The sequence below is a fragment of the Phacochoerus africanus genome, chromosome 3 (genome assembly GCF_016906955.1).
Source record: "Phacochoerus africanus isolate WHEZ1 chromosome 3, ROS_Pafr_v1, whole genome shotgun sequence".
Classification (NCBI taxonomy): domain Eukaryota; kingdom Metazoa; phylum Chordata; class Mammalia; order Artiodactyla; family Suidae; genus Phacochoerus; species Phacochoerus africanus.
Genome location: NC_062546.1, coordinates 8,103,402 through 8,130,956, shown reverse-complemented (window position 1 = coordinate 8,130,956; position 27,555 = coordinate 8,103,402). Strand labels below are relative to the sequence as shown.

Here is a 27,555-nt window from a genome sequence, read left to right as displayed (position 1 = left end):
CGAGTCCAACTGCGAGGCAGGTCGGTAGTTGTGGCTTTAGGAGAACAAGTTTCCCAGTCTCGGGACCGTTGCCACGTGGGGCCAGATGCTTCTTGTGCTCCGGGGTCCTTGTGAGGTGTTTCACAGCATCTCTGGCCTCTGCCCACCAGGTGCCTGAATGACCACCAGAAATGTCGCCGGCTGTTGCCAAAGGTCCCTTGAGGGCAAAACTCGTGTTGGAGAGCCACACTGATGCTAGATTGTCTATTGAAATCTGAGTTACTTGTCTGTGCCTCGATTTTCTGGTAAAATAAGGCAAATAGCAGAACCTACCGCATAACTTTGTTGGGAAGATTGTGTGAGTTACTATTCTTAAGGCACACCAGACAGTGCCTGGGATATAGTAAGTGTCAACAAATGTCATGAGCGTTGGTTATTATCATTATTCACAAGTGAGAAAACTGACAGCCAGAGAGGTTGATTCACTTTCCCACGGCTGCCCAGCAAGCAGAGTCTGGTTGCGCACAGAAATCTGACTCCAAGGTTCATGCTCTTTATTTTACCATAGACCTACATTACCACAGTCTGTTGCGAATACTGGTGATGTTAAAAAGAAATAACAGAAGGCTTCCATTTCGAAGGCTGGAAGAGCAGATGTCGACATAAGAAGGCGGATTGGACTTTGGGCAGAAGTGTTACCTGCGCAAGACTGTGGATGCAGGTTCTGCCTCCTCCAAGGAGGGGGCGCTGTTTCCAGAATCCACCTGCAGTCTTGAACGCTGCATTGACCTCACTGAACTGCCTTCTTCTTCTAGGTGCAGTTTATAAGGGGACAGATTCAGGAAATAGAATATTCAGCTCAATATTCAGGAAAAAGATAACACTACAAAATTTGAAACCGCAGTGAAAGATCAAGATTCTCTATTGAGAAGCTGTGTGACCTTGGGCAAGTCACTGAATATCTCTGAATTTCTGCATACGTAAAATGGAAATAATAGAAGCCTCTTGCAGGGTTGTCGTGATGTCTAAAGGAGAAAACTCATGCAGAGGATCAGGAACCCTGCCTTTTCCTTAGTAGGTGCTCAATAATTGACAGATACTGTGGTTGTGTAGTTTATAGGTGACAACTTCTTAATGTCTGTTTGCAGGAAAATAGAGAAAGGAGAGAACGAAGATGTCTTTAGATCTTCTCTTACTGCTTCTAGGTACTGAGAAACACACACACATCCATTAGCTATTGTTTTCGTCAAACTCTAGTATCTCAGTGTCCGGAGTCAAGAACAAACAGAAAAGGAGAGACACTGAGAGACAGAGAGATAGATTCTTGTGCAGAACGGTGGTCTCCTCTTTGCACATCGAGGAGCAGAGACGACACGGTACAGACCTGTGACAAGCACTAGGGGTTCCTCATAAACTTGGATCCCAAGAAAATCACCTTGCATGAATAGTGGATGTATCTTCTAGCTCTTCTCAACCATTTTTTTCTGTAGTCTTGGATTTCAAAATTGTGGTGACTGGCATGCTCAGAAGGAAAGAGGAAGGGAACGAGCGAGAATAAGGAAGTGATGGGTAGATGGGTCAGGATGCCAAGCAAGTCAGCAGTTGAATTGTCAGAGTGAATATAAATGAATTGTGGGGGTGCCCCATGCCAGGAGAAGAGGAGACAGTTGACAAAAAGGGAGAGACTAAGATTCAAAACAAGGAAGGGCTTTTCAAAATGCCAAGAACACCAACTGATGTCTTTTATTAGTCTTTTGCTTCTCTTCCTTATTCTCTGGCTAGAAACCAGAGGAGCTAGTGATAAGTAAGAGTGTTACAATCAGAGAAAAAGTCCTTGAAAGCAAAGCTTCCTATGGACAGACATTTTAAAAAGTGCCAATATATTGGTCTGATAAAGGATCCATTCCTTACATCCAGGCTTCTAGACTAGACTTTAGTGCATTTAGAGTCACAGCAGATGCAAACCATAGCTCTTGATATCAGAGAATGGATAACGTGTTCTTGATAACTTGGAAGAACTAGGACTACTTAGATGGGACAATCCAGAACAATGAAGCTCTGCCCTCCATACTTGGGGGAGTGCACACCCAAGTCGATCTCCTGGAGCTTCTATTTCCCTTGCTAAAATGCTCACCTCCTAGGTGGGCACATGACCTATGCTAGACTAATAAAAATAAATCCTATGATTTTTGCTGAACCTACTAAAACAGAGTTAAAATCTTTGTACTTGGGTTGGCAAACCAGAAGAGGGTGCATATGGAGTCTGTGGCCTTGGCCATCACATTTGGGAGTGCTTGTCTGAGAACCAACACAGGTGAAAGCGGAGCCACGAGATCCATGGAGCAGATACCCAATGATAGCATTTGGACGCCTGAATCCAGCTGTCCCTGAAGCTGGTGCACCATTACATAGCTAGCAACTCTCTCTCTCTCCCTCCCCCGCCCCTTCTTTTTTCACTTATGCCAGTTTCAGTTAAGTACATACTCAGTGACTCCTAGAGAATCTCAGGGAATTGGTCAGTATCGATTTCACTTGTTAATTAATAGCAATCCTTCTCCTTGAGAAGCTGTCTCCAGGCTCTTCAAATATGCCTAGGAGACATTTAACATGGGATGAAGGCGGGGCAAGGAAAGGAAACAGGAGAAAGTTAAATCCTAAGGAGTGGGATAGAAACAAAGAAGCACCCATCAACATTTTGTCTTCTTAGTAAAAATGAAGACAAAAAATACATTTGGGGATTTACTTGAGATCTTAGTAAGTGTTAAAAAACAAATTATGTGGTAAAACATTAACCCTCTCTCTCTCTCTCACACACACACACACACACACATCCAATCTGTGTGAATGAATAGGAAGAAAACCCACTGGAGTTCCAGGTTTTACACACTCGCAAAGATGGGGCTCATTTACCTCCCTTCCTCACATTATTACGGAAAGAATAAAAAGTTCCTGCTAGATGACCAGAATTCCTATGAAAAATCTTGGGAGAAGCCCATCTGGAATCTGGTTTCAACAAAAAGTTTTCTCATAAAGCAGACAAACAGATGACATGCCAAAGAGATTTTACTTTCCGTGAAAAAAAAATGTGTAAGAGTTTAAGGAAGATAAAAAGAAATCAAGGAAGAGTGCAAATGGTAGCACCCAAGTATTTAGGAGCGTTGAATATGTTCATGCCCTTAGTTCAGAAAAGATACTGTGTAGTGTGCGTGTGTGTGTGTGTGTGTGTGTGTATGCACGCACGCATCCACACGTGTTTTAAGTCATTTTATCTAGCCATGTGATGGAGAATTTACTTCCGATGGCATCTTTGTGTAATTGTCAAGAACTTATACAGTGGATCAGAGAGACCTGGATTTAACTTAAAATATTGTGTGTGTGTGACCTGGGCAAGTTATTTTATATCTCTGTGCCTCAATTTTCTTATAAAATACACCAGAAAATAAGTGCTTTCTTCAAAGAGTGACTGGGAGGATGAAACGAAGTACCTCCTACAAGAGATTTGGCATAGGCTCGTATGTGCTGGAGAGCTAATAAATATTAGCTGTTTTGTTACATTTACATATTATTACTACAATTACTAGTTAACTTCCTAAATAGCCTAAGGAAAGGAATTATTCCTATGGTTTAATCTATAGACTTGGTGCTCTGGAAACCCTTTTTAAGATAGTAATGATAGGAATTAATTTATCTTGAGAAAACTAAGGATCTTGGCCAGAGCCATTTCTAGAATGCTTTTTCCAAGCGCCAAGTCTTAATTAAAACAAACTCCTTCATTAGAATTCTTATTACACACACACACACACACACACACACACGGTTTTCATTTTCCTCTTCAGAACTTCTGAGTAGGGGCCATCTTTTGTTTTGGTTTTTACATGTGCCAAAGCTACAATTTTCACTTGGTACAACTATAAACACAATAGCTGAGAGTCATTGACTGTTGCCCAGGTGCCGGCCATGATGGTAAATGCTGTGTGTAACAAGAAATGTTTTATTTATGTGTTACAGCAAATATATGCTAGGTACCATCTTCATGCCCACTTTACAGGTGGGGAAACCGAAGCTTTGAGAATAAAGGCACTTTCTAACCTTATCCTGCGCATGATGGCGGAGTCAGGATTTGAACCCATGTTTGCCTGATTCTGAAGCTCAAATTTCTAACAACGTGTTGCAGAAGCAGCAAGAACAGAAGAGGAAAGGAGGAAAGATGAGTGGAACAAAGTAAAATGTGTACTTTTATTCCACAAGAGAATGAGTGGATTTTCAAGAAAAGCTATGCGTGGGGGTAGGGGTGACAGGGGGAGGCTGTGCTTTCTCATATGTCAAACATTTGTGTATGATTTTTGTTTGCTTTAAATAAAAATTAGATCATATCGTTCATCTGCATGAAACGATCCAAAGCGGGCCTCACTGCAATTAAAGTCAAGTCCAAATGCGACAGAGAACAGACTTGACCTCATATCGGTTCTGTTCCTATAGATGTAACCTTTGTGATTCTGCTCCTCTGCTTCGTCTTGGTGGCTCCGAACCTATGTCAAAAAAATGGGGCCTGGCGCCTGAATGATACAGGATAGGCTCTGACCTTTAAAGATGGAACCCTTTTCCATCTAAGCAGAGACAAAAAGTTGCAGAAGAGAAAATAACAATTATCCTGTTAGAGGCTTATAGCAATGTTGTGAACAGATCTACCAACCAGGACAGCTGCAAGAACAAAGAATTTGTCACCAAGAAGTTTGCAACAACCAGCCACACCCTCTTTTAGTATAAAAGAAGCCTCAATTCTAATTCAGGGAAGACGATTTTGTTTTGGGGGGGGTTGTTTGTTTTTTTGTTTTTTTAGGGCTGCACCCTCGGCATATGGAGGGTCCCAGGCTAGGGGACCAGTCAGAGCTGTAGCCGCTGCCCTACGCCAGAGCCTTAGCAATGCGGGATCCGAGCCACATCTGTGACCTCCATCACAGCTCACGGAAACGCCAGATCCTTAACCCACTGAGCGAGGCCAGGGATCGAACCTGCATCCTCATAGATGCTAGTTGGGTTCGTTAACCACTGAGCCATGACAGGAACTCCTAAGATTTTTTTTTTTTTTTTAATTTGGCTATGCCTGCAGCATGTAGAAGTTCCTAGGCCAGGGATGAAACCTACGCCGCAACAGTGACCCCAAGTCACTGGCAGTGACGATGCTGGATCCTTAACCCACTGCACCACAAGGGAACTCCTGGTCCGACGGCTCTTGAGAACACTAGTCCACTCCCTTCTCAGTCTGCTGGCTTCCCAAGTAAAGTCACTATTCCTTGGTCCCCACCTGGTCTCTGGGTTGTGCAGTATGAGCCTAGACTAGGTTCTGTTCCATGGACCACAGCCATCAGAACCTCAGCGCACCTGTGTGCTTCCTCTCACCTCTTAGCATGCCAACCTTGTCCCTCCCCGAAGCCCTTCACCCTCAGGTCTTTTCCCCTGGGAACGCTTCCTCTGCCGTCTTCTGTGGCTACTTGGTTATGGGTCAGCCCCAGGTCAGGCCTTCTGAGACCCCCACCTTCTCTAAAGCAGCCCTCCCCTCTCATCCCCCCTCGCTCAGCCCCCTGTCACTCTGTGGATTCTGCAGAACGTTCCTCAGTCTCTGAAAAAGAAATTCCATTAATTCATCATGTGCTCGTTTCCTCCTCACTAGACTTTAAGCCCTGAGTGGAAAGACTTGGCCTCTTCTGACCACAGCCGCATCCCCAGTACCTCCAGCAGATCGAGAGTTCTGTACTTTTTTGGTTTTCTTTCATTTTTAGCCTTTTATGTATTTTTTAAAAAATTGAAGTATAATTGACGTACAATGTTAGTTTCAGGTGTACAGCATAGTGATTCAATATTTTTGTAGCTTATACTAAGCTCAAAATTATTACAAAACAATAGCCATATTTCCCTGTGCTGTATGATATATGCGTTTGTTTTCTTCTATTTTATACCTGGTAGTTTGCATCTGGGAATCCTTTACCCCCATCTGTCCCCTCCCCCCGGCCACATTCATTTTATTTTATTTTATTTTTTTGCTTTTTTAGGGCTGCACCCATAGCCTATGGAAGTTCTCAGGCTAGGGGTCGAATGGGAGCTATAGCTGCCAGCCTACACCACAGCCACAGCCACACGGGATCTGAGCCGTGTCTGCAACCTACATCACAGCTCATGCACGGCAATCCCGGATCCTTAGCCCACTGAGCGAGGCCAGGGATCGAACCTGTGTCCTCATGGATGCTAGTAGATTCATTTCTGCTGAGCCACGACAGGAACTCCCACATTCATTTTAAAAAATGGCTAAATTTGTCCTGGAGTTCCTTTATGAATTCATTATCCAAATCCTCCTTGCTCTTAAGGTTAAAGAGGGACGCAGAAATGGTCATCACACTTAATAGTCACAAACCGAGTGTCCTCTTAGAATTTCTCACGCAGACACCCCCCTCCTATGTGTCAGTATGGTGATCAGTCAGGATACAGGCTAAATAAAGAGGAAATCGAATGCACACTGATTGCAAAGGGATACCGTAAATCTTGCAACAGATAGAGAAGTTTGTAGAGTCCGATAAAGATTGCATACAAAGCTATTGTTGGATGAGGATCTGGCAGAGTTAAGATAGTTCACCAAAGAAAAAGGGAAAATGGAAGGGAAAGTAGATGATGACACACTGAATTCTTTAAGAGAACTGTATTTGAATTTCAAAGGATTACGATAGGCCTGGGGGAAAACGGACAAAGACCTCAAAAAGTTTTGCAAAAATGACCTTTCCGCAGTCAGGCTGCAGGAGTCAAATGACACTGCCAACTGTGGCTTTCTGTGTTATGCAAATGCATGTGTTGTTTTAAAAGTTTTGAAATAAGGATTCACGTGGCTGATAGTTAGGGAGGAAGATGTTAGATTTGACAATTTCCCTGAATGATCAGATTTCATGCTCTCCTTCTCAACATTAAAAACCCAGAAAGCCTTTTCCAAGAGAGTCTAGCATAAATAAAAGCAAGGAATGAGTTTGGGGGGGCAAGAGGGAAGAATTCTCAACTCTCAGTTGAATACAGCGTGTCTGAACATTTGGTGATGAAAATGCTGGGTTCAAATGTTAAGTGGGGCAAAAAGGTAACTCACCCCACGTTTTCAAGAAAGCATCCCCTGAATCCAGCAGAGAATGTCAGTCACTGGGGGGCTCGGCTGCACTAGCGACCCTCTCCACTTCCCTCCTCTTAACTCACACATTTCCTGTCATTCATATGCCTATACCAAAATCAGCAACAGATGAAGATAATTCAAATGCAGAACCAGCCTTTGCTCCAATATGAGCCAACACTGCCACTCAAAGACACATGAGATGCTTGATTTTTTTCTCTCAATTTAATAATAACACACATTTAACATGTGTTTACCCCCGATAGGATAAATTTCTCTCTCTCTCTCTTTTTTTTTTCTTTTTTTGCTTTTTAGGGCTGCACTTGTGGCACATGGAGGTTCCCAGGCTAGGAGTCCAATCAGAACTACAGCTGCCAGCCACAGCCACAGCAATGCAGGGTCCAAGCCGTGTCTTCAGCCTACATACACCACAGCTCATGGCAACACCGGGTCCTCAACCCACTGAGTGAGGCCAGGGATGGAACTCGCAAACTCATGGTAACCAGCCGGATTTGTTTCCACTGCGCCACAATGGGAACTCCTGTCAACGTTTTTCTTTCCCTGTCTCTACCCTGTTTGCAGTAGAATGAACATCTGCCATGCGGTATGGCTTATCAAACTTTGTCCATACATGTACACAGATGTTGTTAGGTTTTATAAAAATAGGATGATTTTAGATACAGCTTTTGATTGCTACTATGTATCATTGCTATGGGTTGGTTATTCGTGTTCCCTTCCAAGTTCATATGCAGAAACTTAACGTCCATTGTGATGGTTTTGGGAGGTGAAGCCTTTGGGTAATTAGGTCAGGAGGGTGGAGCCTTCATGAATGGGATTAGTGTCCTTACAGAGGAGCCTCCAGGAGTTCCCCTCGTGGCTCAGTGGTTAACGAATCTGACTAGGAACCATGAAGTTTCAGGTTCGATCCCTGGCCTTGCTTAGTGGGTTAAGGATCCAGCGTTGCCGTGAGCTGTGGTGTAGGTTGCAGATGCGGCTCGGATCTGGTGTTGCTGTGGCTCTGGTGTAGGCCGGCGGCTACAGCTCCGATTCGACCCCTAGCCTGGGAACCTCCATATGCCACGGGAGTGGCCCCCAAAATGGCAAAAAGACAAAAAAATAAAAAATAAATTAAAAAAAATAAAGGAGGCTCCAAAGAGCTCCTTTGCCCCTTCCATCCTGTGAGGACCCAGTGAAAAGATGGCCATGAGCCAGGATGAGGGTCCTTGCCAGACAAGGAATCTGCTGGCACCTTGATCTTGGACTTCTCAGCCTCCAGAACTATGAGAAATAAATGATATTGTTTAAATTATGCAGTCTATGGTATTTTTGTTGGAGCAGCCCAGATAGACTAAGAGAACCACAGTTCTCCCTCGCAGTAAATATATCCAACTCTACCTTATTGTTTTGAATGGCTACAAAATATTCCTTACCCAAAAACATTTAAGCCATTGCCTAATCAATGAACAATCTGATAGTTTCCAAATCATTTTTCTCTCCACTTCCATTACAAACAACACTGGGGAAAACCTCCAAGATCAAAAATCCCAAATGAGTGCTTTATTTCTCTAGAAGAGAGGTACAGAAGAATTGCTGTACCCCAACTAATGTGCACTTGATTTTAAAAAATAGACAGGGCCAGATTACTTTCCCCAAAGAACCTCTGGAGATTCACATTTCTGGCAGCCATGAGATGTCTCCCACCCCCAAGGGTGGCAGGGATGCGAAGCAGCAGGAACATTGATCACATATACAACATTAAACACCTTTTAAATGGTTAAAACAAAGAAAAAAAAACCTTGCCAGGGAAAATCATGTAGCATTCGATTAGAGCCCTCAGCTGTTAGGACACAAAAGGTAAGCTTTGGGGATGGCAGGTGAGGGTAGGTTGAATTCAGGCTATACAGAACACTGCTAAAGAGTGACAATTATTCTGGCATGGCCACTGCTGTGGTGTGGGTTCGACCCCTGGCCCGGGAACTGCCACATGCCACAGCTAGCTTGGGACCCCTGGGGCACTGAGATTAACTAGCCAGAAAGCAACATGAGACAAGGGACTGAGGGGAGAAGGTTGGGGAAAAGCAGCCAAATCAAGAAGACATCATATTCTCCAGAGTAGAGATACAAATGGTCAATGAGCACCTAAAAAGATGCTCACTATCCCCAGTCATTAGGGAAAGACAATCAAAACCGCAACATGATACCACTGCACACCCACTAGGCTGGCCATTATCAAAAAGACAGACAATAACCAGGGGTGGTGAGGATGCCGAGAAATCAGAACACTCACACGTTACAGGTGGGATGTAAAAAGGTGTGATTGCTTTGGGAAGCCTTTTAATGGTTCCTCAAAAAGTTAGACATCGCGTTACTATATGACCCAGAAATTCCATTCCTAGGTACATAACCAAGAGAATGAAAACATATGTTTACATAAAAAAAATTGTACACAAATATTCAGAGCAGCATTATTCATAACAGCCAAAAGGTGGAAATGACGCAAACGTCCATCACCCGATGAATGGATAAACAAAACGTGGCATATCCATAAGGCAGAGTCCATTTAACCATCTAAAACAGGGAAGCACTGCTACCTGCTACCACACGGATGAGCCTTGAGAACATTACGCTAAGTGAAAGAATCCAGGTACAAATGCCATATATTGCCTGATTTTCTTTGTAGAAAATGTCCAGAATAGGCAAATCCACAGAGACAGGAGGCAATAAGCGGTTCCTGGGAGGCTGAGGAAGGGGAAATAGAGATGAACTCTTCAAGGAACGTCTTTGTGAGGTGGTGAAAACCTTCAGGAACCAGATATGGATGTGGTTGCACTACCTTGTGAATATACCCCAAAGCCCTAAATTGTACACTTTAAAAGCATGCGTTTCATGATATGTGAATTATATCTCAGTTTTGAAAATGAAGGCATTATAGCAACACCACCACAGGGGGATGGGGTTGGTGGGGTGGGGAGATGGGGTTGGTGGGGTAGCGGGTGGACACCAGGTATGAGCAGAGTCCACAGACAAGGCAGCTGGCTTTTAAGCCAGTGAAGAGATGTGCAACCTCATCAACAGTAAAATATAAGCAAAATACAATTACAGCAAGACTTAGCTTTCCTCCTATCAAATTGGTAAAAAGGGAGGCATTCAGCGACAAGCAGCTGAGAGAGCAGGAGAAAGAATGACTGTATCTATTGTTGATGGGAGTGGAAATCGGTCAGCTCTTTGGGGGATCGTTCAGTCATACACATCAATATTTAAAAATTCACAAGCTCCGTGAGCTCTAATTTCTACTTCTAGAATGTTACCCTAAAAATACAATAGCACAGAGGCACAAAGATACTTACAACAGATATATACCATCTGCTGGACTATTGCTGTGAGGGCAAGATTTTAGAAACAACCTAACTGCTTATCAATAGGGACCTGGTTAAATAAATTATCATTTGTCCATACTGTGAAATAATCCACAGGCCTTCGGATTCTCCCAGACACACAGTAAGTGAAAGAAGCCATGTCTAAACTATATGTACAGTATGTGCTAGTTTGTTTGTTTTTTTAAACAGTGTTGAGGTGTTCTTGCTGTGCCGCCACGGGATCGGCAGTGTCTCTGCAGTACCAGGATTCGGGTTCGACCCCTAGCCTGGTGCAGTCGGTTAAAGGACCCAGGATTGCCACAGCTTTGGACAACTGCAGCTCAGATCTGATCCCTGGCCCAGGGACTCCATAGGCTTTAGGGTGGCCAAAAATGAAAAATAAAATAAAATAAAATGGTGTTAAGAGGTGGAGGGGAGGATGTAAAAATACACAGACTTGGCATCCCTGGGCCACAAGAAACGTAGAGCTCGTGCCTCTGAGAAAGGGAATGTGGGGATGGGCGCTGGGGAGTGATGAGAGTTGGGGTGGAAATTCTCCCTGGCCTTCCTGATTATGCAGACCGGTGAGAGTGTTTGCATGTCTATGCACCAAGCCCCAGCCCATCCCATGTCACTTCAAAAATGTAAAATCATGAAAAGCAAAAAATAAAAGGAAAGGAGAGGGTCTAGAAGGGAGAGAGGTGGGATTCGAAGCCAACGGAAGGGATGTCTGACCCGCTTCCGGTTTGCCTGGGGCTGGCGCAGCCTTGGTGTTAGCTCGGAAACTAACAGGGACAGCTCGAATGGGAAGGGTTGGCCAGGCCCAGTGGGTCCTGCCTCCTGGAGTGAATGGCATGGCCTCAGGGGCACCCCCCTATTCCAGAGTCTGACCCTCTGCTCAGCAAACTCAGAGACTCAACTTTCTAGGTCACCTGGAGTCGGTGTTCCTCCCAGGGGTCCTTCTAAAAAGGACTCACGAGGAGTTCCCATCGTGGCTCAGTGGTTAATGAATCTGACTGGCATCCATGAGGACACAGGTTTGATCCCTGGCCTCACTCAGTGGGTTAAGGATCCGACGTTGCCGTGAGCTGTGGTGTAGGTCAGAGATGTGGTTCGGATCCCGCACTGCTGTGGCTGTGGCGTAAACCAGCAGCTACAGCTCTGATTGGACCCCTTGCCTGGGAACCTCCATATGCTGCAGGGTGTGGCCTAAAAAGCAAAAAATAAAATAAAAATAAAATAAAATAAAATAAAAAATAAAAAGGACTCACGAATTAGCCACAGGCACCTTCTTGGTTTAAGACGATAGAGCTGCAAAGGGGCAGGGCCATTGGTGACCTCCTGCCCACTCGGTCCCTCCTTGAGGGCCACTTACACGGGAGCCCGGGGAGCCCAGAGGTCAAGCAATGTGCTTAGAATGGGACGTAGGTTTTAACTATTAAATTGTTTCAGGCTGGGATAATTTGATGGCAGTGATGGTGGTTTTGTTTGTTTGTTTGTTTGTTTGTAAGGCTATCTTTGTTGAGAGAGGTGATTTAGGGGGAAAAACTTGATAGAATCAGAGGCTGGTAAATATGAGACCCATTGACAACTTGGTGTTGGGCTGGCAGAGTGTTTACATGTTTTTGAATGGAATTGAATTCATTTGCAAATCTTAAAATTGGGCTTCCACTGAAATACCTCCTTAGCTGCTGAGGGATCCTCAGAGGGCGGCCCTAAGGAGCTGAGACAAGAGAAGCTTCCAGTGTCCTGCAGCCTCCACACCTCCCTGAGCCTAGTGCTAGTTCGCAGATGCAGTGGTTCTCAGCCCTGGGGGAGCATCGGAATCTCTTGGGGGGCTTGTGAGAACAGATGGCGGGCCCCGCTCTCAGTGTCTGATTCTGGATGTGTGAGTTGGCCTGCAAGTCACACTCGTTTGAGGTGACCGGAGGCAGCTGGTTCAAGGACCACTTCTGAGAATTTCCAACACACATCCCAGCTTTTGCACCTACACACGGAGCCAAACTCCACTGATATTTTCCAGCTCTCGTTCCCAGAAATATTTGGTCTTTGAGATATGTTTGCATATATCAGGTCTCACCCACTAATACATTGCTTGCTTGCGAAACTTCTAGAAATGCAGAGAGCACCATACCATTTCTTTGGTCTCACTGATGTATTATTTTTGTTTTTGTTGAATGAACAGTGTTGGTAAGCGGGGCTAAGTGTTGGTTCGGTTTTTGATCTGGTGAAAAGGCAGCCCGGGGAAATGAGATAACGTGAAATATTCACAGAACACTATTCCTCTTCTTGCCATTTTTAATGTTTTTCTTGGTCGATCCCTAGCTCTCTTGGCCTTCCCTTCAAGGCAAGGACGGGTTCATTTCGCTCAAGCTCCTAGAACCGTGTGGATGTTTCTGGCTCTAGAGCAGACTGTGCCACCTGGGTTGTCTTCTGGGTCCAGAGAAGCAAGGAGCAGGTTGTGCGGTATCCAGAAGTTAATGTGCCCAGACAGAGCATGCCCTGGGATGGAAAGCTGGGCCCTGAGTGCCAGCCACAGCAGGACAACAAAGTCCCCCAGCAAATTAAAATAGAAATGCCACTATTTTAACTCTGAGAAGTGTGAATAAGGAATCTTCTTTTTTTCTTTTTTGGCTGTGTCTGTAGCATGCGGAAGTTTCCAAGCCAGAGATGGAACCCGCACCACAGCAGTGACAAGGCCAGATCCTTAACTATTAGGCCACGAGGGAACTCCAGGAATTTCTTTTTTTCTTTTTTTTTTTTTTTGCTTTGTAGGGCCGCACTGGCGGCATATGCAGGTCCCCAGGCTAGGGATCGAATCAGAGCTACAGCGGCCGACCTACGCCAGAGCCACAGACACGCCAGATCCGAGCGGCATCTGCAACCCACACCACAGCTCACGGCAACGCCAGATCTTTAACCCACTAAGTGAGGCCAGGGATCAAACCCAAAACCTCATGGTTCCTCCAGGGCTTCTGATGGTATTATTCCGGGGGTGGGGTGGGGCAGGATTTTAAAAATTCCCCCAGCAGATCCTAATCTACATTCAAAACTGGGAAGCACTGTTTTTAGGAGTCTGTATAACTATAACGACCACCATTTACTGTGTCAGGCACCAAGGAAAGCGATTTGCAAGCATTATCTGATTTTCTCCCCTAATGTTGAGAAGCCCCTTGTTTAAGCTCCCACAGCTGCAGAGAGGTGGAGAGAGGCCTCAAACACGAGCGTTATGTCCAAAAGCACCTGCCTAACCACTGCACAGGCAGACCTCGGAGATATTGCAGGTTTGGTACCTGACCACAGCATTAAAATGACTATTGCAATAAAGCAAGTCACCAAATTGTTTTCGTTTCCCAGTGCAAATAAAAGTTATGTTCACATTATACTGTAGCCTAGCAAGTGTGCAATAGCCTTATGTCTCCAAAATGTGCATACCTCAATTAAAACACACCTTATTGCTAAAAATGCTATCATTTATAGAGCACAGGCAGAGTAGTATAATTCTTCAGGATTTTCAGGAAGGGAAAGGAGAATTGGCATCAACTTAAAAAGTCACTGGCTATGGCACAATTGAACCTGTCTGCAGAAAAGAAACAAATGCATGGACACGGAGAACAGACTTGAGGTTGCCAAGAGGGAGGGAGAGGGAGTGGGAGGGATGGGGAGTTTGGGGTTAGTAGATGCAAACTATTGCCTTCGGAATAGATAAGCAATGAGATGCTGCTGTATAGCACAGGGAACTATATCTGATCCCTTGTAATGGAATATGATGGAGGACAATGTGAAAAAAAAAATTTTGCTGTACAGCAAAAATTGACGGAACATTGTAAATCAACTATAATAAAAAATAAATTAAGAAAAAAGTCACTGGCTGCATTAGCCCCTAACAGGAGAGTCAGCTTGTCTTCTGAAGCTTAGAAGCCAGGCATTGACTTCTCCTCTTTAGCTATGAAAGTACTAGACGGCATCTTCTTCCAGTAGGAGGCTGTTTCATCTGCAATGAAAATCTGTTGTTTGGTGTCACCGCCTTCATGCATTATCTGAGCTGGACCTTTTGGATAACTTGCTGCAGCTTCTGCGTCAGCACTTGCTCCTTCGCCCTGCACTTTTATATTATGGAGAGCGCTTCTTTCTTTAAACCTCATGAAACAACCTTTACAAGCTTCAGAGTTTTCTTCTGCAGTTTCCTGATTTCTCTCAGGCTTCATAGAAGTGAAAAGAATTAGGGATTCCTCTGGATTACGCCTTTTTTTTTCTTTTTTCTTTTTTTGGCAAAAGAGAATGTTGTAACTGGTTTGACCTTCTATCCAGACCACTGAAACTTTCTCCAAGTCAGCAATAAGACTGTTTCACTTTCTCACCATTTATCTGCTTATTGGAAGAGCTGCTTTAATTTCCTTCAAGAACTGTTCCTTTGCGGGAATTCCCACTGGGGTGCAGCGGAAATGAATCTGACTAGAGTCCATAAGGATGTGGGTTCAATCTCTGGCCTCACTCAGTGGGTCGGGGATCCAGCGTTGCCTGGAGCTGTGGTGGAGGTCACAGATGTGGCTCAGATCTGGCGTTGCTGTGGCTGTGGTGTTGGCCGGCAGCAGCTCCTGGTCTGGGAACTTCCATATGATGCAGGTGCAGCCCTAAAAAGCAAGAAAAAAAAAAAAAAAGGCTAACAATTTGGCACAAGAAACCTAGCTTTCAGTTCGTCTTGTTCTTTGACATGCCTTTCTAAGTTTAATCATTTCTAATTTTTGATTTAAAGTGAGAGACATAGGACTCTTTGTTTGAACACTTAGAGGTCACTGGAGGGTTATTAACTGTCCTAATTTCCATATCGTTGTGTCTCAGGGAACAGGGAGGGCCGAGGGGAGGAAGGAAGCCGGGGAAGGGAGGTCAGCGGAGCCATCAACACACACATTTATTGATTACGTGATGAGTGAGTTCTGTGACTTCCTAAAGCAATCCCAACAGTAGCATCAAAGAACACTGGTCACAGATCATCATATAGAATAACAGGAAAGATTCTGAAACATAGTGAGAATTACTAAAACGTGATACAAAGACACAGAGCGAGCAAATGCTGTTGGGAAGCTGGTGGCTATAGGCTTGCTTGACACAGGGTTGCCACAAAACTTCAATGTGTAAAAAATGCACTATGTGCAAAGCACCATAAAGTGCATCGCAATAAAACAAGGTCTGACTCTCACACAGCATCCCTCTTGAAGAAGCTATCTAAAATGCAAGAATGATTAGTGTGGAGTTCCCGCTGTGGTGCAGTGGGTTGACGCTATTGAGTGTAGCGGCTCAGGTCACCGTGTAGAGGCAGGTTTGATCTCTGGCCTGGCATAGTGGGTTAAAGGGTCTGGCGTTGCTGCAGCTGCAGCATGGGTTGCAGCGGAGGCTCAGATTCAATCCCTAGCCTGGAAACTTCCATACCCAGCTGGAGCAGCCATAAAAGAAAAAAAAAAAAAAGAATATTTATTGCAACTTTGTTTAGAGTAGAGAAAAATAGAAAAAAATAAATGCCCAGGCTCAGGGTAATGGTTGCATGAATTAAGATATTTTGTAGCTGGTACACAAAGAATTAAAGAGGAACCAGCTGGGTTGGAGGGATTTGCTACATATTTGTGGATTTCAAGGATTTGTCCTGGGCTGAGATGGTTGGAAAATTTGGGGAGTAGCTGGGCATTTCTTTCTTGCCACATGGCTTCTTCATGTGACTAGCTTGGGCTCCCTTCCAGCAACAGCTCCAGAGTAGTTCTGACAGGGTCACTAGCTTTGCCAGAGCTAGAGCTACAAAAGATAAAGGCTAGGCTTCTTAAGGCTCAGGCTTGGAAGTCCTGCGTCAAACCTTCCATGACACATACTTGGTTCTACAAGGTCTTCTCTGATTCCACAAGAGAGGACCACACAGGGTGTGAATGCTGGGAAGCCTCGATTATTGGCAGGAGGATAGGGATATACAGTATTGGAGACTGTGGACCCCAAGAGTGGAACAGGGAGAAATTCTTCACTAGAATTTCTGTTATGAGAAAAAGCACTAAGAAGTTGAGAAGTATTAGATTTCACAGGGACTTCTGCATACGTCCAAGGACAGAGGGCCAGGGAGCTCTTGGGCCATCTGGTAGAGCCGGTTTTCAGAATTCTCTGTAATGACTATGCAGAGAGCGGATGCAGTGCAATGTAGAGGAAGTGCCTGTGTGGGTGGCATCTTGCAGGGTTGCCGGGTGGAGAATTGAAGATAAGGAGCTTATTTATTGAGTGAGATATACAGCAAGATGATGGGAGGAGAGAGAAAGTGGGCACTCAGGAAATGAGCTAGATCCTTTTAATGTCTTTTGAGAAGGCTGAGTTAACATAGGTGCTACTTTTGGTTGCTTAATTGTAATTCTCTGAAATCAACACTGGTGGACACTAGGAACTGCCTGTCCAGTGGCCAATCCACGCCAATCTATTTTCTCTGCTTGCTGCCCAGAGAGGTACCTGGCTTCCCAGCATCCCATGCAGCTTGTGGTGGCCATGTGACCTCCTTCTGGCCAATGAGGTCTAAGCAGATGCCTACTGGGGGCAGGGGCTTCTGGGAAGGACCTTCTTTTCCTAATAGAAGGAGAAAAAAATGGTGGCAAATCTTGGCCTCTCCCTTCCTGTGCCTGGGTCCCATCATGTGAAGACATGATGTTTGGGTCTGTGGCAGTCCTCCTGTGAGAAGCAGTACATGATTGGCACACTTCTTTGGTATCCTAATAATGCTGTCCAGCTGCTGTCACAAACTCGGAACTGCTGATCCCCAGACTTCTTGTTATAATTAAAAATGTTATTGACTTTGGGTTGCATTACTTGAAGCAGATACATCAGGATCTAGAACTTTCTCTTCAGCTGCATTTTCTTGCGCCTCTGCTCCTGCCAGTCCAATGTGCCACTGTTCATTTATTCATCGGTCATTTCCAAGCTGTTTGTGTATTGCAGAGCCTGTGCTAAACTCTTGGATTATTGCAGCAACAAAGGAAATTCTCTATTCTCAGGAACTTTTATCCAAGTAGGGGAAACAGATTAAAAAAGCTGGCCAATGGGGGGAGAAAGTGGATGCTAAAAGGACACATCCATTTGCTCCCTTTCCCAACCAATGATGCTGGTCCCACATTTTTCACTCTATCAAGTGGCAGTGATTTTTGGCACTTGGTCTTCCATCACACTTTGCCCAGGCATTGTGATTGGCAAATGCTTCTCTTCTCATTCATTATGTTACAGCATCAACAGGAACATTTTTTACTCATGTAAGAATTTTCAATCCAGTAAAATGATCCCATTTCTTTTTTTCTTTCTTTCTTACTTTTTTTTTTTAAGCACAATTAGTCAATTCTCTATAGAAAAAAAAATTGACTAGAAAGAAAAAAGATTCATTTTTTAGAAACTTCTTATCCAGGTGAAACAGAGACAGTCTTCCGGTCAGATGATATGGCAGAGAGAAAACCAGTGATAAAGTACACTCATGACAGTGGACTCTGCTTACAGTCTTCTCTGTCTTGTTGATTCCATCACACTTACGCTGTACTGGCCACTGTTCTTAGAGCCACCCTACAAAGCTAATATTATCTGCCAGAAAACATCATTTTTTTTTGACGTTCAAAAAAAATTGATGTTTTCTGGCAGACAAACCATGCCTTAGTCTCTGCCATTCATTAGTAGTGAGAAGTGAACAAATTAAAGAAGGAAATAATTAATGTGATGGAGTTCCCAGAGCCAGGGATCAGCTCTAAGCCACAATTGCTCTCTACCACATAGCTGCAGCAATGCCGGATCCTTTAACCCGGTGGGCTAAGCTGGGGATCCAACTTGTGTCCTGGTGTTGCAGAGATGCCACAGGTCCCATTGTGCTGCAGCAGGAACTCAAAATAATGTAATAAATTTGATAGAAAGAAATCAAAAGAGCAAAATGAGGCATTTTTATTTCGCTAAAGACCGGTAAAGTTTTAGGCATAAAGACACAGATAGGAAAATCTGGTCAGACGGTATGGCAGAGGGAAAGCCAGTGATAAAGTACACTCATGACAGTGGACTCTGCTTACGGTTTTCTCTGTCTTGTTGATTTCCTCACACTTATGCTGGACTGGCCACTGTTCTTAGTTAGAGCCACCCTACAAAGCTAATATTATTCGCATTTTCTAGGTGAGTCGCAGAGAGTACACATTTCTTGCCAAGGTTACATAGCTAGTGAGTGGCTGAGCCAAGACCGAAGTCCAGGTCTGGGAGCCTCCAAAGTTCAGCGCACTAATATTACTGCTGTAAAAATTACCATCATTTTTGCGCCTTAAAACAACACCAATGTCTTACACTTTTGAAGGTCAGACATCAAAAATGGCCAACTCCTGGAAGTTCTAGGGGAGCATTTATTTCCTTGCTCTGAAATCAAGCAGGACCCTACAGGGTCGCCCTGTGTCTCCTGCTTCTTGTTTGTAGAAAGGCTTTAGCTTCCTAGGCCTTCCCCAAGTCCCAAAGAGCAAATTTAGTCAAAGAAATGAGAAAATGCAGAAACAAAGGAAAACCATCCAGCAAGACAAAAGAATAAGAGTTTAGCCACCAAACTAAGTCAAGGCCTTTAATTCCTCTTCAAGGGCTATAGGTAACATCCTGAGCCATATCCTTGAGTTGTTTTGCAGAGACCAAGACCCCCACCAGGTGGAGGAGGTTAACTACACGAGGGCCACCAGCACAGAGACCCTGTGGAACCAGAGGTGGATGATTGAGGTTCCCCAAATACCTCCAGGTACTTCACCACCAGTCAATCAGAAGAATGTCCATGAGGTGATCAGGTAGGCTGCAACCCTCTCCCTCACCTTGCCTTTAAAACCCTTCCCCAAAAACCCTCAGAGAGTTTGAGTCTTTTGAGCCTGAGGTGCCCATTTTCCTCAGTGGACACCTTGCAATAAACGCTGTACTTTCCATCACCACCATCCAGCATCAGCAGATTGGCTTTGCTGTGCATGGGATGAGCTGCCCCAAGTTTGGTTTGGTAACATCTCTTTACAGCTTCTGGAGGCCACCTGCGTTCCTTGCCTCACGGCCCTTTCCTCCATCTTCAAGGCCAGCAGTGCAGCATCTCTACGTCTCTCTCTGGCTGTGTGACATCCACTCCCATCACTGGGTCTCTTTCTCAGACCCTCCCCCTCCCGTTACCAGGGCTGTCAGCCTCCAGCTCTAACCCTCCCCCTTCCTTGGGGGAATGTAAGCTGCGGAGAAGTGATATCCTCATTTACTGGAAAGCATCAGAAGAGAAAAACAAGAGCCCGCCAGGACTGTTTCGAAGCAACTCGGGCCAAGATGGTGGAAATCCTGACCTCCAGTAGACCTCAAGCCTCATACACACATTGTAAAACATTAGCAGGCGAACCCACAGGCCTACCGGTGCCATGACAGTTGCCAGTTGCCATGGCAACAGTCAGACAGGCACTTACCTGGACTGAAAAGGGTGTGGTCCCAATCCTGAGCATACCACACCCCTGTCCTCAGGCACATCATGAATATTCATGAATATTCCTCCCTCTCCTTACTCAATCCCTCCCTTTTACCTCGACCCTCCTGTATACACAGTGTCTCAGCCCAAGTCAGGTTGAGAAGTTGATTTTCTTTCTTTTTTTTTTTTTTTAAATTAAGGGCCACACAGGCAGCATACGGAAGTTCCCAGGCTAAGGGTCAAATTGGAGCTGCAGCTACTGCCTATGGCATGGCCACAGCATTCAGGATCTGAGCCACGTCTGCCACCTAGGCCGCAGCTTGTGGCAGCGCGGGATCCTTAACGCACTTAAAAGAAGTGTTTTTCCTAATTGATCTCTCCCACAGGGTATCTGGAAGACTACGAAATACAACATTCAAAAAGTATAAGGGATGCCAGGGGAAAAAGTTTTAATGTCCGATTTCAAATTTGCAAGCGCTATGGTAGCTGGCAGAGATACAGTTAACTTCAAACTGTAGATGAAATTACATTAATAAGTTACATTATTAACATTAAATCCAACACAGAAAAATAAACTTTCCTCATATGTTGACCACATGCCAGGCACTCTTCCAAATATTGTAGGTGTATCAACTCATTAAGCTTTGCAATGATCTTTGAAGCCTTGTCCTGCCATTATTAGGATTTCCATTTTTCAGATGAGTGGACAGAGAGGCTCGGCAACTTGCCTAAGGTCACACAGCAGATCCAGGATTTAAATTTAGGATCCTGGCTCTCTAGGCTGTGTACTCAGCCACTGAGCCATCACTGCTTCTCCATACATCTTGACAGGAAACGTTGCCATGTGGCAATCAATGACTTTAAGTGTAACAGGAAAAAAAGGGAAAAGTATAGAGAGAAAGAAGGAATACAGTCCCCCAGGATCCCCTTGACCTATTTTTCTGGTGACTTTTCTCTATATCTCTACGTACATGCAGACACCAAGAAAGATGAACACAAATGTGCCTCAAAGGACATGGTCGGAGAACTCTGTCCAAAGGGCCAAAAAAAAAAAAAAAAAAAAAACCAAAACAAAAAAGTCACCCAGAATCCCACTATTGTACGCCTTTAAAAACTGCACAGAACCTGGAGAAAAGAACCAGAGGATGATAAGCTGCCTCCCCATTCAATGGGATAATCGCTCCTACATGACTTGCTGAACCCCAGGTGGTGGTTGAATATGCAGGCAGAGTTTTGACCTGAGCAGATGAGCCTAAACTTCACAGATTCTCCAGCAGGTGCTGAAGTAGGGCTGCCGGGTCAGGGAGCTGGTGCAAACCACGTGCAACCCTCCAAAAGGAGACCTTCCTTCTGCTTGCATGTAGGCATCCGCCCAGCAATACTCTGTCCCAGGCTGTTGTCCTATAGCTCAGTCACCTATTGTCCTCCTTCCAGGAAGACCTTCTAGTTATGCATACATAAATGTTGGGGGCAAGAAGGAACGGATGGAAAGAGGGAGGAAAAAGAGGAAGGGAGATGGAGGAGAAAGAGAAAGAGGCTTTCTCAATTTCCAATATTTTGCTCCCATATACATCTTCCTACACACTCCTTGCTCTTGTGCCCCATATTAAAAATAGGCATGTAACAACAACAACAGCAATAATAATAAAATGATGATAAAGAAAGCTGTTTCTGTAGGGTATATTATATTCTTGGTGCGTCAGTTTTTCGAGCGTGTCTATAGTTTGCAAATTATAAAAACAATATGATTTTCATTTCAAAGTCTGTGCGTCTCAATAGCCGGCATCTACACTGTTCTCATCAAAGGCTGCTGCTGTCAATACAATCCATTTTGTGTACATCAAAGTAGAAGTTTGACTCACGGGGTTGAAAGGCAGGAAGAGATGTGTGACATTATCTCATCCTGTGGTTGCCAATCCTGGCTGTGCGTCCAAATCCTCTAGAGAGCTTTCAACAGCTCAGATCCCCAGGTCTCAACCGCCGGGTATTCTAGACAGAGGCTAAGGGATGGACCCAGGCATGGGAGTTTTAAATAAGCCACGTAGTAAGATGTTGGGATGTAATATAAGAAGCAGCCTATATTTGGTCTTCATCCTTGTTCCTGGCACATGGCTCCTAAAACTTAACTCTGAGAGCCATGAAGATGACTCTTGTTCATGAGGAGCCAGCCCCTTTTAACCACATCTGAGTTTATGTTAATGAGGTGACTTTCGAAAAGCCCCTGAGGATGGGGGGTGGCAGTTGCTAGGGGAACAAGCCACGTGATGAGATGGCTGGGACGTTCAGCCTCAGCCCCCATCTCCAGGGAGGGGAGAGTGGCTGGATATGAGTCCACCACCAGCGGCCATGATTTAATGAAGCCTCCACAATAAAGCCTCCGCAGCATTCCTAAAGAACAGAGTGCAGAGAGCTTCCGGGTAAGTGACCACATGGAGGTCCTGGGAGGGTGGCCTGTCCAGAGAGCATGGACGTGCCACCGCCTCCAGGACCCCCCATCCCAGTAAACCTCCCCTTTGCATCTCTTCCATCTGTCTGTCACTGAGTTGTATTCTCTTATAATAAACCGATAATCTAGCAGGTACACTGCTTTCCTGAATTCTTTTTTGTTTTTTTGGCTGCACCCAAGGCATGTGGAAGTTCCCAAGCCAGGGGTTGAACCTGCGCCGCGGTAGCCACCCAAGCTGCTGTAGTCACAACCTGAGACCCTTAACATGCTGAGCCACGTGGGAACTCCTGCTTTTCTGAGTTCTGTGAGCCATTCTAGTAAGTGACTGACCCCGAGGAGGAGGTCATGGGAACTTCTGCTTTGTAGCTGAGTAGGACAGAAGTTGTGGGTAACGGGGGGCTCCCCACTTGTAAATGGTAACCGAGGTGGGAGGTAGTCTCTGAACCCGTGAGAACCGATGCTAACTCTGGGTAGATGGTGTTGGAATAGAATTAGATGGTGGGACACCCAGCTGGTGTCACAGAATCACTCGGTACGGAAAGCTCACACATCAGGTGTCAGATGTGGTGTGTGTGCTGCAGATCGTCGAGAGGGGAAACAGAGCTGTTCTTTCCTTACACTAGGAAAGTCTAAAGCCTCTGGAACCGATGCTCTGATTCATCCCCTCTTGGTTCAGGAGAGGATCTGAAGCCCAGAAACTGACAGGTAACTGACACCAACCACAACCATCAGAAAATCGTGATGGCAAACACGCACAGAAGAATTAGTATATGCCAGGCACGCAAGCACATGCATACTATATCTGATACCTATGTGGTAGGTACTATTATTATCACACTTCGCGGGACAAGGAGGCTGAGGTTCAGAGAGGTTAAGGAAGTGGCTCAAGGTCACACAGATGCTAGGGGGCAAAACCGACAGTCTGATTCTGCTGGCCTCTTATGTAATTTACAGATATTCTTCACAGAGTAGAACTCAGCCACTTTTGAGGCTTTGAATGTATAGCCCTATATCCCAGAATAAAATCTAATAGGAAAGCCCATTGTCCAGTGTTAACACTTCCCTCATGTAGAGAACATTCGGTTGTCATCTTCTACTCATTTCTTAGGGATTCCTAAGTGCTAGGTAATATGGCAAATGCTTTGTGAATGATCTCCTTGAGTCCTCTCAGCAGTTCTCTGAGGTAGGTGTTCTTCCCCCCATTTTAGAGATGAGAAAACTGAGGCTTAGAAAGCCTGGTGACTTGTTTCAGGTCACGCGGCTGGTACGGGGCAGGGCAGGGATTGTAACCGTGATCTGTCAGACTCCAAAGAGACCCCCTCTTAGTGTTTTCACCCTGTTGCTTCTAACTCATCTGCTGTAAATCCTTGGCCTTCTGTGGAAGTCTCACATTCCCAGGAGAGAGGAGGGGTGTTGAGTTGAATCGTATCCCCTGCTGCTGAGACCCCAAGTTCCTGCGACCTCGTTAGGAAGTAGGGTCTTTGCAGACCTGGCCCCACCGTGCTGAGACAATACACGGCTGTTGCCGAAGCTGCCTGATGTGTGATGCTGTGTTTGCGACCCTAGAAAACTAACACGAGTGTCTTCCACACGAGCCTGTGGCTTCAACGCTTCCGCTTTGTTCCACTATCCACAGGATCAGCTGGCCCTCCCCTGGCCCCCTCCCAGGAGCAGTCCCCGTGAAACACTGACCTTCGTCGTAGAGTTGAACCGTGTGGGTTGATATAATCACCGGCATCCCGTTCTGAGCACACCCGCTCCCAGATGCCCCCTGGAACAGAACACGTGTCAGTATTAGCGGAGTCTTTTGGGAAAATCAGATAAACTCAAGGAAGAACCTTTAAGGCCACAAGGGTACCTCACAAAATTAAGCTTTTTTTTTTTTTTTTTAAAAATCATAGTTAATGAACAAGGTGGTGCCAATTTCTGCTGTACAGCAAAGTGACCCAGTCATGCATATATGCATTCTTTTTCTCCTATTATCTTCCATCATGGTCTATCCCAGGAGACTGGGTAGTGACAGTTCCCTGTGCTGCATAGTAGGACCTCACTGCTTATCCATTCTAACTATAAGTGCACAAAACTCAGCGTAAAGTCTGTATTTCCAGAAACTGCTGTGCTTTCTGCCAGGCCTCAAAGAAATGAAATAACCCGCTCTAAGGACCGGATTCCTGTGTCGATAAGAGCTTTGCATGGTTTATGCCTTGTTTTAATGAGCCTCACAAGCACAGGCAGGATGAATAGGAGACCAGGTGGGGCGCTGGTCTGATCAGCCAGGGAGTAAGAACTTAACATGCTGATTTCAAACCCTGTGAGGTTGTAACCACACCCCACTGTCCTGCACACCAGCCCAGGCCTTTACTCAACAAGCCGGTCAAAGACAGGAAGTGCAGTGCTGCTATTTTTTCTGTTCCACACCCACTCGTTCCATCACTCTGGCTGCAAACACTTTCCAATTGTAGACCACCGCCCTGATTTTTTTTTTTTAATTTTATGAGAGTATAGTTGACTTGACAATGTTGTGTTAGTTTCAGGTCTTTAGCAATGTGAATCGGTTCTACGTATACCTGTTCCTTTTTAGATTCTTTTCCCGTATAGGTTATTACACAGGATTGGGTAGATTTCCCCCTGCTATGCAGTAGGTCCTGTTCTTACCTGTTCAATGTATAATAGTATCTGTTCCTTCCAACCGCCTATTTTATCCCTCCCCCCAGGGTGTCTCCTTTGGCAACTGTAAGTTTGGTTTCAAAATTGTTGAGTCTGTTTCCGTTTTGCGAATAAGTTATTTTGTATCATTTTTTTTTTACTAGAGTCCACCTGTTAGTCATCTCACATGATACTTGTCTTTCTCTGACTTATTTCACTTAGTATGGTAATTGCTAGGTCTATGCACATTCTTGCAAATGGCATTATTTTGTTCTTTTTTATGACTGCCCAGGTTTTTTTTCTCTTTTATTATTTATTGCAGATATTAAAAAAAAGAAAGATTTTAGGAGCTCCTTCTGTGGCTCAGCAGGTTAAGAACCCGATCAGTATCCATGAGGATGTGGGTTCAATCCTTGGCCTCGCTCAGGGGGTTAAAGGATCCAGCTTTGTTGCAAAATGCAACGTAGGTCACAGGACCAGGTGTTGCTGCGACTGTGGCTGTGGCGGGCAGCTGCAGCTCCAATTCAACCCGTAGTCTGGAAACCTCCATATGCCGCAGGTGCAGCCCTTTAAAAAAAAAAGGTTTATATATATATGTGTGTGTGTGTATGCATTTATGTACACACACACACACACACTCATATGGAAACCAAAAAAGTTGCAAAACAGAATGTACGTTACATGTCATCTTAGTAATAACATAAATTACACTTCTAATAGTTGGCATTAATTGAGTATTGATTATATGCTAAGTATTTGCATTTTGTCATATTGCGTTAATACTATTAGTAGTATAGGAGTTCCTGTCCGGGCGCAGTGGTTAACCAATCCGACTAGGAACCAGGAGGTTTCGGGTTCGATCCCTGCCCTTGCTCAGTGGGTTAAGGATCTGGCGTGGCCGTGAGCTGTGGTGTAGGTTGCAGATGCGGCTTAGATCCCATGTTGCTGTGGCTCTGGTGTAGGCTGGCGGCTACAGCTCCGATTAGACCCCTAGCCTGGGAACCTCCATATGCTGTGGAAAGCGGCCCTAGAAAAGGCAAAAAGACAAAAAAAAAATACTATTAGTAGTATAATATATGTTAATAAGTACAGAGAGAAAAAAACTAAAAGACTACTGACCTCCCAATGACAGGAAACTTCTGGGGTGATACAGATTTTTCCTTTCTTTATATTTTTGTTTAACAGTTTTGTTTAGAATAAGCCTGTGTTCTTGAATTTATCATGAGCCCTGCCAAGAAATCCTAAAATCTAAATATCCAACTCACGTGACTCTGGCTCTGTGGTCACAAATGGGATTCCTGGGATGGCACTTGGTGTGCAAATTTGATGCATTTGGCTCACAGAGGTTTTTTGGTTTGTGTGTTTGTTTTAAATATTTTGGAATCAGTTGCCAATTGCCGATACTTAAAAAATCGGGAGCTTTCATTGACATCGTTTTCCAGCTCCTAACAAAAAAGAAGGCTCTGGGAACGCACTGAGGGTATAGTCCACCGGAGCCAGCCGTCTTCAAACGGACTTCAATCTCCCGCTTTGCTGGGTTTTGTGGCTGCCTGGTCCCTGGAGGCCAAAGGCTCCCAGACTTGGGATCATTTGTGGATCTTGGGAAATGACTGACCCTGGGCCCACACCCAGGGGGCCGTGTGTTCATGGCTCTCAGGTGGGGCTGGCCACCAGGAGTTTTCTTTTCTTTCTTTCTTTCTTTTTTTTTTTTTTTTTGGTCTTTTTGCCATTTCTTGAGCCGCTCCTGCGGCATATGGAGGTTCCCAGGCTAGGGGTCTAATTGGAGCTGTAGCTGCCAGCCTATGCCAGAGCCACAGCAACGCAAGATCCGAGCCACGTCTGCAACCTACACCACAGCTCATGGCAACACCGGATCGTTAACCCACTGAGCAAGGGCAGGGACCGAACCCGCAACCTCATGGTTCCTAGTTGGATTCGTTAACCACTGCGCCACGACGGGAACTCCTACCAGGAGTTTTCAAAATTTCCCGGGGAATTTTAACACATACGATTGAGGCCAACTCTGAGTTTCCCGCCCATTTCTCCAAACCAGCTTCTACTCTGCGTGGGCGATCCCTCTGTGCTGCTTCAGTGTTAGTTCACAGGTCCGAGGATTTCCATGCTGAGCTGGGCTGCAAGGCTCAGACCAGACTGATTATGGAAGCACTGATGGTGGGAACGGAGGCTTTCTGTTACCTGATTGTAGATCTAATAAGACCTATGGACAAGCAGGGGGGTGTCCCTGGCCTCGGCCCTCCCAAGCAGTCTTCCAAAGGGGGAGTCACAGATGAGAAGCTCTCCACCTTGGCTGGACATGCAACAGCTGAGGAGCTCTGAAGCCACAGATGCCTGCCTTTGCTCCCACACACAGACCCTGGTCATTGGTCTAGGGTACAGTGCCAGTCTCCTTATTTATTTATTTATTGGTTTGTTTTTCTTTTTCTTCTTACAGCTGCACCTGCAACATGTGGAAGTCCCCAGGCTAGGGGTCGAATCAGAGCTCCAGCCGATGGCCTACACCACAGCCACAGCAACACTGGGT

The 27,555-nt window shown here is 45.1% G+C and overlaps 1 protein-coding gene across 5 annotated transcripts in view; it reads right to left on the bottom strand.

Annotated features, from left to right (window-relative positions):
* The window catches only part of BCAS1 (brain enriched myelin associated protein 1), a 117,103-nt gene that overhangs the window by 77,949 nt on the left and 11,599 nt on the right, over nt 1–27,555 (bottom strand). For all 5 annotated transcript variants that reach the window (XM_047770830.1, XM_047770828.1, XM_047770829.1 and 2 more), the window contains exon 3: nt 24,060–24,138. In XM_047770830.1, coding sequence (XP_047626786.1) covers nt 24,060–24,138 — 79 coding nt within the window. The remainder of the gene's footprint in view (nt 1–24,059; nt 24,139–27,555) is intronic.